At 39.2% G+C, this 13,183-nt stretch overlaps 1 protein-coding gene across 1 annotated transcript in view; it reads left to right on the plus strand.

Moving 5' to 3' along the window:
• CD109 (CD109 molecule) overlaps positions 1-13,183 on the plus strand; it is a 147,637-nt gene that overhangs the window by 18,075 nt on the left and 116,379 nt on the right. The window contains exon 3 of the mRNA XM_010372224.2: positions 13,122-13,150. Within this exon, the coding sequence (XP_010370526.2) occupies positions 13,122-13,150 (29 nt within the window). The remainder of the gene's footprint in view (positions 1-13,121; positions 13,151-13,183) is intronic.

Below are 13,183 nucleotides of genomic sequence, written 5' to 3' on the forward strand. Positions count from 1 at the left end.
CCACAGATAAGTGAGAACATGCAAAGTTTGTCTTTCTGTGTTTGGCTTATTTCACTTAGCATAATGACCTTCAGTTCCATTCATGTTGTTGCAAATGACAGGATCTCATTCTTTTTTATGGCTGAATAGTACTTCATCATGTACATGTAACACATTTTCTTTATCCATTCATTTGCTGATGGACACTTAGGTTACTTCCGTTTACTTCCAAATCTTAGCTTTTATGAACAGTGGTGTAACAAACATGGGAGTGCAGATAGCTCTTTGATATACTGATTTCCTTTCTTTTGGGTATATACTCAGCAGTGGGATTGCTGGATTGTATGGTAGCTCTATTTTTAGTTTTATGAGGAACCTCCAAACTGTTCTCCACAGTGATTGTACTAATTTTCATTTCCATCAACAGTGTACGAAGGTTCCCTTTTCTCCACATCCTCACCAGCATTTGTTACTGCCTGTCTTTTGGATAAAAGCCATTTTAACTGGGGCGAGATGATATCTCATTGTAGTTTTGATTTGTATTTCTCTAATGATGAATAGTGTTGAGAGGGCCTTTTCATATACCTGTTAGCCATTTGTCTTCTTTTGAGGAATGTCTATTCAGATCTTTTTCCCATTTTTAATTGGATTATTAGATTTTTTCCTATAGAGTTATTTGAGCTCCTTACATGTTTTGGTTATTAATCCCTTGTCAGATGAGTAGTTACAAAGATTTTCTCTCATTCTCAGTTGTATCTTCATTTTGTTGATTGTTTCCTTTATTGTGCAGAAGCTTTTTAACTTGACGCGATCCTATTTGTCAATTTTTGCTTTGGTTGCCTGTGCTTGTAGGGTATTGCTCAAGAAATCTTTGCCCAGTTCAGTGTCCTGGAGAGTTCCCCCAAAATTTTCTTTTAGTAGTTTCACAGTTTTAGGTTTAAGTCTTTAATCCATTTTGATTTGATTTTAGTGTATGGTGAGAGATAGGGTCTAGTTTCTTTCTTCTGCATATGGACATCCAGTTTTCCCAGCACCATTTATTGAAGAGACTGTCTTTTCCTCAATATATGTTCTTGGCACCTTTGTCAAAAATGAGTTCACTGTAAGTGTATGGATTTGTTTCTGGGTTCTCTATTGTGTTCCATTGGTCACGTGTTTGTTTTTATGCCAATATCATGCTGTTTTGGTTACTATAGCTCTGTAGTATAATTTGAAGTCAGGTAATGTGATTCTTCCTTTTTTTTTTTTTTTTTTTTTTTTTTTTTCTCAGTATAGCTTTGGCTATTCTGGGTCTTTGGTGGTTCCATAAAAATTTTAGGATTGTTTTCTGTATTTCTGTGAAGAATGCCATTGGTATTTTGATAGAGATCACATTAAATCTGTAGATTGCTTTCAGCAGCATGGACATTTTAACAACATCGATAATTTCAGTCCATGAACATGGAATATCTTTTCATTTTTTTGGTGTCATCTTCAGTTTTTTTCATCAGTGTTTTATAGTTTTCATTGTACAGATTTTTTACTTCTTTGGTTAAGTTAATGCCTGGGTATTTAACTTTATTTGCTGCTATTGTAAATGGGATTACTTTCTTGATTTCTTTTTCAGATTGTTCACTGTTGGCATGTAGAAATTCTGCTGATTCTTGTATGTTGATTTTGTATCCTGCAACTAGACTGAGTTTATCAGTTCTAATAGTGTTTTGGTGGCATCTTTAAGTTTTTCCAAATACAAGATCATATTGGCTGGGCATGCTGACTCATGCCTGTAATACCAGCACTTTGGGAGGTGGAGGAGGTCCAGATCACTTGAGCCTGGGAGTCTGAGACCAGTCTGGGCAACATAGGGAGACCCTGTGTCTATTTATCTTTAAAAAATAAATTAATTAAAATATTACATCATTTGCAAACAAGGATAGTTTGACTTCTTCCTTTCCAATTTGGATGCCCTTCATTTCTTTCTCTTGTCTGATTGCTATAGCTAGGACTTCCAGTACTGTGTTGAATAACAGTGGTGAAAGTCTTGTTGTCTTCCTGATCTTAGAGGAAAGGCTTTCAGTTTTTCCCCATTTAGTATGATACTGGCTGTGGGTCTGTCATATATAGCTCCTTTATGTTGAGGTATGTTCCTTCTATATGCAGTTTTTTGAGGGTTTTTATTATGAAGAGGTGCTGAATTTTACCAATTTTTTTTAGTATCCGTTGAAATGATCATATGGTTTTTGCCCTTCATTCTGTTGATATGATGTATCACATTGATTGATGTGCATACAACTATTTTTTTTTTTTATACTCAGAGTCAGTGCAGAGCAGTGGTTTGGAGCTCAGACCCATGAGTCAGGTGGCCAGGGTCAGAAGCTTGGCCCCAGTACTTTTTGTCTGTGTGACCCTGGGCAAGTCATTTCACATCTCTGTGTCTCAGTGTTCTCATTCGTAAATTAAGGGTAATAATACTTAATAGTATTGTTGTGAGCTTTATTTTTTATTTTTTTTATTTTTTATTTTTTTATTTTTTTATTTATTTTTTATTTTTTTATTATACTTTAAGTTCTAGGGTACATGTGCATAACATGCAGGTTTGTTACATATGTATACTTGTGCCATGTTGGTGTGCTGCACCCATCAACTCGTCAGCACCCATCAATTCATCATTTATATCAGGTATAAATCCTAATGCAATCCCTCCCCCCTCCCCCCTCCCCATGATAGGCCCCGGTGTGTGAGGTTCCCCTTCCCGAGTCCAAGTGATCTCATTGTTCAGTTCCCACCTATGAGTGAGAACATGCGGTGTTTGGTTTTCTGTTCTTGTGATAGTTTGCTAAGAATGATGGTTTCCAGCTGCATCCATGTCCCTACAAAGGACGCAAACTCATCCTTTTTTATGGCTGCATAGTATTCCATGGTGTATATGTGCCACATTTTCTTAATCCAGTCTGTCACAGATGGACATTTGGGTTGATTCCAAGTCTTTGCTATTGTGAATAGTGCCACAATAAACATACGTGTGCATATGTCTTTATAGCAGCATGATTTATAATCCTTTGGGTATATACCCAGTAGTGGGATGGCTGGGTCATATGGTGCATCTAGTTCTAGATCCTTGAGGAATTGCCATACTGTTTTCCATAATGGTTGAACTAGTTTACAATCCCACCAACAGTGTAAAAGTATTCCTATTTCTCCACATCCTCTCAAACACCTGTTGTTTCCTGACTTTTTAATGATTGCCATTCTAACTGGTGTGAGATGGTATCTCATTGTGGTTTTGATTTGCATTTCTCTGATGGCCAGTGATGATGAGCATTTTTTTCATGTGTCTGTTGGCTGTATGAATGTCTTCTTTTGAGAAATGTCTGTTCATATCCTTTGCCCACTTTTTGATGGGGTTGTTTGTTTTTTTCTTGTATATTTGTTTGAGTTCTTTGTAGATTCTGGATATTAGCCCTTTGTCAGATGAGTAGATTGCAAAAATGTTCTCCCATTCTGTAGGTTGCCTGTTCACTCTGATGGTAGTTTCTTTTGCTGTGCAGAAGCTCTTTAGTTTAATTAGATCCCATTTGTCAATTTTGGCTTTTGCTGCCGTTGCTTTTGGTGTTTTAGACATGAAGTCCTTGCCCATGCCTATGTCCTGAATGGTATTACCTAGGTTTTCTTCTAGGGCTTTTATGGTATTAGGTCTAACATTTCAGTCTCTAATCCATCTTGAATTAATCTTTGTATAAGGAGTAAGGAAAGGATCCAGTTTCAGCTTTCTACTTATGGCTAGCCAATTTTCCCAGCACCATTTATTAAATAGGGAATCCTTTCCCTATTTCTTGTTTTTCTCAGGTTTGTCAAAGATCAGATGGCTGTAGATGTGTGGTATTATTTCTGAGTACTCTGTTCTGTTCCATTGGTCTATATCTCTGTTTTGGTACCAGTACCATGCTGTTTTGGTTACTGTAGCCTTGTAGTATAGTTTGAAGTCAGTGATGCCTCCAGCTTTGTTCTTTTGACTTAGGATTGTCTTGGCAATGCGGGCTATTTTTTGGTTCCATATGAACTTTAAAGCAGTTTTTTCCAATTCTGTGAAGAAACTCATTGGTAGCTTGATGGGGATGGCATTGAATCTATAAATAACCTTGGGCAGTATGGCCATTTTCACGATATTGATTCTTCCTATCCATGAGCATGGTATGTTCTTCCATTTGTTTGTGTCCTCTTTGATTTCACTGAGCAGTGGTTTGTAGTTCTCCTTGAAGAGGTCCTTTACATCCCTTGTAAGTTGGATTCCTAGGTATTTTATTCTCTTTGAAGCAATTGTGAATGGAAGTTCATTCCTGATTTGGCTCTCTGTTTGTCTGTTACTGGTGTATAAGAATGCTTGTGATTTTTGCACATTAATTTTGTATCCTGAGACTTTGCTAAAGTTGCTTATCAGCTTAAGGAGATTTGGGGCTGAGACCATGGGGTTTTCTAAATATACAATCATGTCATCTGCAAACAGGGACAATTTGACTTCTTCTTTTCCTAACTGAATACCCTTGATTTCTTTCTCTTGCCTGATTGGCCTAGCCAGAACTTCCAACACTAGGTTGAATAGGAGTGGTGAGAGAGGGCATCCCTGTCTTGTGCCAGTTTTCAAAGGGAATGCTTCCAGTTTTTGCCCATTCAGTATGATATTGGCTGTGGGTTTGTCATAAATAGCTCTTATTATTTTGAGGTACGTTCCATCAATACCGAATTTATTGAGCGTTTTTAGCATGAAGGGCTGTTGAATTTTGTCAAAAGCCTTTTCTGCATCTATTGAGATAATCATGTGGTTTTTGTCTTTGGTTCTGTTTATATGCTGGATTACGTTTATTGATTTGCGAATGTTGAACCAGCCTTGCATCCCAGGGATGAAGCCCACTTGATCATGGTGGATAAGCTTTTTGATGTGCTGCTGAATCCGGTTTGCCAGTATTTTATTGAGGATTTTTGCATCGATTTTCATCAGGGATATTGGTCTAAAATTCTCTTTTTTGGTTGTGTCTCTGCCAGGCTTTGGTATCAGGATGATGTTGGCCTCATAAAATGAGTTAGGGAGGATTCCCTCTTTTTCTATTGATTGGAATAGTTTCAGAAGGAATGGTACCAGCTCCTCCTTGTGCCTCTGGTAGAATTCAGCTGTGAATCCATCTGGTCCTGGACTTTTTTTGGTGGGTAGGCTATTAATTATTGCCTCAATTTCAGAGCCTGCTATTGGTCTATTCAGGGATTCAACTTCTTCCTGGTTTAGTCTTGGAAGAGTGTAAGTGTCCAGGAAATTATCCATTTCTTCTAGATTTTCTAGTTGATATGCGTAGAGGTGTTTATAGTATTCTCTGATGGTAGTTTGTATTTCTGTGGGGTCGGTGGTGATATCCCCTTTATCATTTTTTATTGCGTCTATTTGATTCCTCTCTCTTTTCTTCTTTATTAGTCTTGCTAGCGGTCTGTCAATTTTGTTGATCTTTTCAAAAAACCAACTCCTGGATTCATTGATTTTTTGGAGGGCGTTTTGTGTCTCTATCTCCTTCAGTTCTGCTCTGATCTTAGTTATTTCTTGCCTTCTGCTAGCTTTTGAATGTGTTTGCTCTTGCCTCTCTAGTTCTTTTAATTGTGATGTTAGAGTGTCAATTTTAGATCATTCCTGCTTTCTCTTGTGGGCATTTAGTGCTATAAATTTCCCTCTACACACTGCTTTAAATGTGTCCCAGAGATTCTGGTATGTTATATCTTTGTTCTCATTGGTTTCAAAGAACATCTTTATTTCTGCCTTCATTTCGTTATGTACCCAGTAGTCATTCAGGAGCAGGTTGTTCAGTTTCCATGTAGTTGAGCGGTTTTGATTGAGTTTCTTAGTCCTGAGTTCTAGTTTGATTGCACTGTGGTCTGAGAGACAGTTTGTTATAATTTCTGTTCTTGTACATTTGCTGAGGAGTGCTTTACTTCCAATTATGTGGTCAATTTTGGAATAAGTGTGATGTGGTGCTGAGAAGAATGTATATTCTGTTGATTTGGGGTGGAGAGTTCTATAGATGTCTATTAGGTCCGCTTGGTGCAGAGATGAGTTCAATTCCTGGATATCCTTGTTAACTTTCTGTCTCGTTGATCTGTCTAATGTTGACAGTGGAGTGTTGAAGTCTCCCATTATTATTGTATGGGAGTCTAAGTCTCTTTGTAAGTCTCTAAGGACTTGCTTTATGAATCTGGGTGCTCCTGTATTGGGTGCATATATATTTAGGATAGTTAGCTCTTCCTGTTGAATTGATCCCTTTACCATTATGTAATGTCCTTCTTTGTCTCTTTTGATCTTTGATGGTTTAAAGTCTGTTTTATCAGAGACTAAGATTGCAAACCCTGCTTTTTTTTGTTCTCCATTTGCTTGGTAGATCTTCCTCCATCCCTTTATTTTGAGCCTATGTATGTCTCTGCATGTGAGATGGGTCTCCTGAATACAGCAGACTGATGGGTCTTGACTCTTTATCCAGTTTGCCAGTCTGTGTCTTTTAATTGGAGCATTTAGTCCATTTACATTTAAGGTTAATATTGTTATGTGTGAACTTGATCCTGCCATTATGATATTAACTGGTTATTTTGCTCTTTAGTTGATGCAGTTTCTTCCTAGCCTCGATGGTCTTTACATTTTGGCATGTTTTTGCAATGGCTGGTACCGGTTGTTCCTTTCCATGTTTAGGGCTTCCTTCAGGGTCTCTTGTAAGGCAGGCCTGGTGGTGACAAAATCTCTAAGCATTTGCTTATCTGTAAAGGATTTTATTTCTCCTTCACTGATGAAACTTAGTTTGGCTGGATATGAAATTCTGGGTTGAAAATTCTTTTCTTTAAGAATATTGAATATTGGCCCCCACTCTCTTCTGGCTTGTAGAGTTTCTGCCGAGAGATCTGCTGTTAGTCTGATGGGCTTCCCTTTGTGGGTAACCCGACCTTTCTCTCTGGCTGCCCTTAAGATTCTTTCCTTCATTTCAACTTTGGTGAATCTGGCAATTATGTGTCTTGGAGTTGCTCTTCTCGAGGAGTATCTTTGTGGCATTCTCTGTATTTCCTGAATTTGAATGTTGGCCTGTCCTACTAGGTTGGGGAAGTTCTCCTGGATGATATCCTGAAGAGTGTTTTCCCACTTGGTTCCATTTTCCCCCTCACTTTCAGGCACCCCAATCAGACATCGATTTGGTCTTTTTACATAATCCCATACTTCTTGCAGGCTTTGTTCATTTCTTTTTCTTCTTTTTTCTTTTGGTTTCTCTTCTCGCTTCATTTCATTCATTTGATCCTCAATCGCTGATACTCTTTCTTCCAGTTGATCGAGTAGGTTACTGAAGCTTGTGCATTTGTCACGTATTTCTCATGTCATGGTTTTCATCTCTGTCATTTCGTTTATGACCTTCTCTGCATTAATTAGTCTAGCTGTCAATTCTTCCACTCTTTTTTTAAGATTTTTAGTTTCTTTGCACTGGGTACGTAATTCCTCCTTTAGCTCTGAGAAGTTTGATGGACTGAAGCCTTCTTCTCTCATCTCGTCAAAGTCATTCTCTGACCAGCTTTGATCCGTTGCTGACGATGGGGTGTGCTCCTTTGCAGAGGGCGATGCGCTCTTATTTTTTGAATTTCCAGCTTTTCTGCCCTGCTTTTCCCCCATCTTTGTGGTTTTATCTGTCTCTGGTCTTTGATGATGGTGACGTACTGATGGAGTTTTGGTATAGGTGTCCTTCCTGTTTGATAGTTTTCCTTCTAACAGTCAGGACCCTCAGCTGTAGGTCTGTTGGAGATTGCTTGCGGTCCACTCCAGACCCTGTTTGCCTGGGTATCAGCAGCAGAGGTTGCAGAAGATAGAATATTGCTGAACAGCGAGTGTACCTGTCTGATTCTTACTTTGGAAGCTTCCTTTCAGGGGTGTACTCCACCCTGTGAGGTGTGGGGTGTCAGACTGCCCCTAGTGGGGGATGTCTCCCAGTTAAGCTACTCAGGGAGCAGGCAGTCTGTCCCTTCTCAGATCTCAACCTCCTTGTTGGGAGATCCACTGCTCTCTTCAAAGCTGTCAGACAGAGTCGTTCGGGTCTGCACAGGCCTCTGCTGCTTCCCCTGTTGTTTTTTAGCTGTGCCCTGTCCCCAGAGGTGGAGTCTACAGAGACAGGCAGGTTTCCTTGAGCTGCTGTGAGCTCCACCCAGTTTGAGCTTCCCAGCGGCTTTGTTTACCTACTTAAGCCTCAGCAATGGCGGGCGCCCCTCCCCCAGCCTCACTGCTGCCTTGGGGTTAGATCGCAGACTGCTGTGCTAGCAATGAGGGAGGCTCCGTGGCCGTGGGACCCTCCCAGCCAGTTGTGGGTATAATCTCCTGGTGTGCCCGTTTGCTTAAAGCACAGTATTGGGGTGGGAATTACCCGATTTTCCAGGTGTTGTGTGACTCAGTTCGCCTGGCTAGGAAAAGGGATTCCCTTCCCCCTTGCGCTTTCCAGGTGAGACAATGCCTCGGCCTGCTTCAGCTCTCACTGGTCGGGCTGCAGCAGCTGACCAGCACCGATTGTCCGGCACTCCCCAGTGAGATGACCCCAGTACCTCAGTTGAAAATGCAGAAATCACCGGTCTTCTGTGTCGCTCGTGCTGGGAGCTGGAGACTGGAGCTGTTCCTATTTGGCCATCTTGCTCCGCCCCCCTGTTGTGAGCTTTAAATCCATTAATATATGTAATGCTTTAGAACACTCTGTAGGTGGTAAGTACTATTATTATTATTATTTTATTCATATAACTAAAAAATTGCATTCTGTCTGATCTGTTAGTTGTTTTATTGTTGCTAAACACAAATTTAAGTCTTCTATTCCCTAAATCAGTTCTGTCCAATACAAGTATAAGTCAACTACGTAAGTTATTGGAAATTTTCTAGTAGCCACACTAAAAAAAAGAGAAACAGGTGAAGTTAATTGTAATAATATATTTTATTTAACCCAATAATTTACAAAGATTATTAGTTCAACATTTAATCACTATAAAATTATTGACATGACATTTTACATTTTTTTTGGTTGTAAGTCTCAGAAATATGGGATGTATTTTACACTTGCTGCTTTTTTCAGTGGCTCAATAGCCACATATATTTAGAGGCTCCTGTATGTGACTGAGCAGCTTTAAAGAGTTGCTAGTTAATCTTGCTCATTTCTGAAGTGTTCCAATCAACTGTTGCTGTGAAACAAGCCATCCCCAGATTTAGTAGATTAAAACAACAGTGGTTGATTATTTCTCACAATTCTCATTTAGCCTATACACGCTAGATTGGTGATTGATTATTGCCATTATTTTTGTGATAGTTGTGAAATTTTTGGATTCCACGATTCCTTCTACAATTATTAGTTGGAATTCTGTGGTAAGCAATAACTCTTTCTTCTCTTTCACTCAGTCATGTATTTAATTGTATATGAGCATGAACTCATAGATTCTTGTTTTATTCAGTAGGTTGTAACCCATTATTTGTTTTAATATTCAAGTGACCTGACCATAATATTTTAAATTAAGAAAACACCTTCTTCACACATACTGAGGTACCTGGTGAGATCAGAACAAATTCTGCTATATGGATGGTATTCTCAATTCCATCCACCACCACCCGTGTATTGCAGTGTTTAAATGTTTCAACCCAAATATTTCCCAAAGTCTGCTTGCAGAACCCCATGCTTCTTTTCACAAATGTTTTTACAGGACAAAATTTGTCCTGTAAATTGTCTCTATTTATGGTTCCTTTGAAGGTTTTACCAACTTTACTTGCCGAAATATCCTGGGGCTTTTCAATTTCACTTCAATTCAGTATAGAATATAATAAATCTTTCCCATTAAAAGTAAGCTTAATGAACAGAAATTTCTTCCTACAAGGTAAGATACTCCCAAAAGCACAGCTGGTGTATATCCAACGATGTAAAATCAGTATGTTGAAGAGATATCTGCACTCCCACATCCACTGCAGCGTTATTCCCAATATCTAAGATATGGAATAAATGTTAGTATCCATCAATGGATAAATGGATAAAGAAAGTGTGCGATATATATACATAATGGCACACTATTCAGTCTTTTTTTTTTTTTTGAGACGGAGTCTTGCTCTGTCGCCCGGGCCGGAGTGCAGTGGCCGGATCTCAGCTCACTGCAAGCTCCGCCCCCCGGGTTCCGGCCATTCTCCTGCCTCAGCCTCCCGAGGAGCTGGGACCACAGGCGCCGCCACCACGCCCGGCTAGTTTTTTAAATATTTTTAGTAGAGACGGGGTTTCACCGTGTTAGCCAGGATGGTCTCGATCTCCTGACCTCGTGATCCGCCGGTCTCGGCCTCCCAAAGTGCTGGGATTACAGGCTTGAGCCACCGCGCCCGGCCTATTCAGTCTTATGAAAGAAGGAGGTCCTGTCGTTTTCAGTGACATGGATGAACCTGGAGGACATTATGTTAAGTGAAATAAGCTAAGCACAGAAAAACAAATATTGCATGATCTCACTTATATGTGGAGCGTGAAAAAGATGAGCTCATAGAAACAAAGGGTAAAATGGCAGTTACCAGAGGGTGAAAGGAATGGGGAGATGTCAGTCAACAGACACAAAGTTCAGTTATATGGGAGGAATAATTTCAAGAGATCTAGTGTACAGCATGGTAACTATGGTTAATATCAATATATTGTATACTTAAAAATTGCTGAGAGTAAATTTTAATTGTTTCTTTCCACAAGTAGTTATGTGAGCTAAGGCACATGTTAAATAGTGTGATTTAGCCATGCCATAAAGTATACCTCATTCCATAAGGTATGCATGTATCATCTATATGTGGTATACCATGAATATGTACAATTATTACTTGTCAATTAAAGAAAGAATAAAACATTTTCAAAGTTAATTTATGTGCACATTAAACCCATCCTAGAATAATATTTTGCTAACCAAAAAAAGATCCAGGACAATGCTAAATCAGGATGGTGGAATAACAGTGTCAACTGGGATAATCCTGGTGAGGACTCATCTTGTCCAAAGAGCCCTTTGTGATCGGGCCAAGCCTCCTGGCTACTGTTCTCTTTCTGTCTGTGGTCTTTGTTCATCCAGCTCTTTGGTTTGTTAGACTCAGGTTGATCTCCACTGCTTTGCATTTGCTGCTCTTCTGCCTGTAACATTGTACCCCTCCTTGCTCATATGGCTAATTTCTCCATATCCTACAACCCTAGACACTGGCATCATTTTCTCTAGGTGCCTTCCCTTCATCCCTCCAATGTGCTCCTTTTCCTACCTGTACTACATGTATCTGTTCCACGATACTTCCTTCTTCACCTTTTTGAAACACCATGTTCAATATCCTGTTGTTTAAGAATCTTGCTCTTTGCTTCCTACGATGACAGTTATTAGATAAACTGATCTGTGCTAGGTGGTAAGTGATGGTGATGAGTTACTTATCTGTTCCTGAAAACATACTTGTATTTCATTGTGGCCCACTGGGGTGGTAGTCTTCAAAGTGGGTGTGCACACATCTAAGAGTATATACGACCATTTATAAGGATGGAAGTAGAAAATGTAGTACTTTTTATTTCTATTATTTTATTAAGCAAAGCTAAGAAGTTAAAGTTTTTCTCTTTTTCTTTTTATTTATTTAGTTTTAAGACAGAGTCTCGCTCTGTTGCCTAGGCTGTAGTGCAGTGATGTATCTCAGCTCACTGCAACCTCCACCTCCTGGGTTCAAGCAATCCTCCTTCCTCAGACTCCCAAGGAGCTGGGACTACAGGCATGCCAGTATGCCTGGCTAATTTTTGTAGTTTTCAGTAGAGATGGGGTTTTGCCATGTTGGCCAGGCTGGTCTCGAACTCCTGACTTCAGGTGTTCTGTCTGCCTCAGTCTCCCAAAGTGCTGGGATTACAGGTGTGAGCCACTGTGCCTGGCTATAAATTAAAGTTTTTCTAATGTTTAATATTTTGGTTGAGAAAATACATGTATATAATTTTATAAATGTAATTTGACATCAGTAAGGTATACTAAGTGTTTTTATTGATGGAATACTGTATCATAAAAATTTGAAGACCATGTCTGTAGGGGCATACTGACATCCCCAATGGAAAACTCTTCAAGCTTTTTGACACTATAATAGCTAACACATATCAAGTGTTTTCTATGTGTCAGGCACTGTTCTATATGCTTTACGGGTATCAACACACTTATTCCTTACAACCACCTCATGAGATTGGTATGATTGTTAGCATCCTCATCTTATGGATGAAAAAAATTGAGCTTGAGAATCAGGTAATTTGTTCAAGGACGGGCCAGTATGTATCAAATTCTTGATGTGGTCTGATTCCAGATGCCGCTTGCTTAACCCCTGCTGTGTACTGTGCTTTGCCCTGGTGCCTCTGCTTTCACCTGATAGACCCATTTGGCTTCCTGGAGGAGAGGGACCACATCTGTCTTGCACATTGTGTTAGTTTTTAAATGAATGAAGGAACCGAGGCCTATTATTTCTGTCTCTCTCTTTAAAATCATCTTTTGCTCCATTTTATTTCCCAAGGGCCTGCCATCTTCGATAGGAACTTTGGACAAATACTCTTTTATTTTTAACATGAAACCATTTTTCCCTCAGAAATAAATGGATCTGATGAGAAATTGGCATGAGTTTAATTAGCAGTCCTATGTACAGAAACTTTACATGAAGAAAAGTCTGCATCACCCTAGTACTCATGAGTCAGTTATGAGTCCCAGCTCACCCCTGACATGACTAATGCCTTCCTTTTTTCTTTTATCACGAGGGTTTGAGAACAAGAAATAAATCTCAGGCTACTACTGTACAGTGAAGTGCCCCGCAAGCACGTATAATCTTAAAATAGCAACAAGGGCAGCAGCACCATGACATCAGAAATAATAATGGCAAAGAGAAGCAGAACTTAATGTTTTTTGGGTTCGCCCACTGATACCCTTTTAATTCTGATTTTTAATCGTTTGGCACAAAGATATGTAATAATTTATTGGGTCTTCTGGGCATTTAAATGTTATTTTGGTTTGACCAAATGTATTTATGATTCCATCTACACATATAAGAGTATTGGGAGAGTTTTGGAAGGTTTGTGTTCTATCATCATATTCAAATTGTGCTAACTCTGTTTTCTTTTCTGTTTTCCTTTTAGGCTCTTTTAAGACTCTTACTCTTCCATCAGTAAGTATTCATTTAAAAATTTTGGTTTCAGAA

The sequence above is a fragment of the Rhinopithecus roxellana genome, chromosome 4 (genome assembly GCF_007565055.1).
Source record: "Rhinopithecus roxellana isolate Shanxi Qingling chromosome 4, ASM756505v1, whole genome shotgun sequence".
Classification (NCBI taxonomy): Eukaryota; Metazoa; Chordata; class Mammalia; order Primates; family Cercopithecidae; genus Rhinopithecus; species Rhinopithecus roxellana.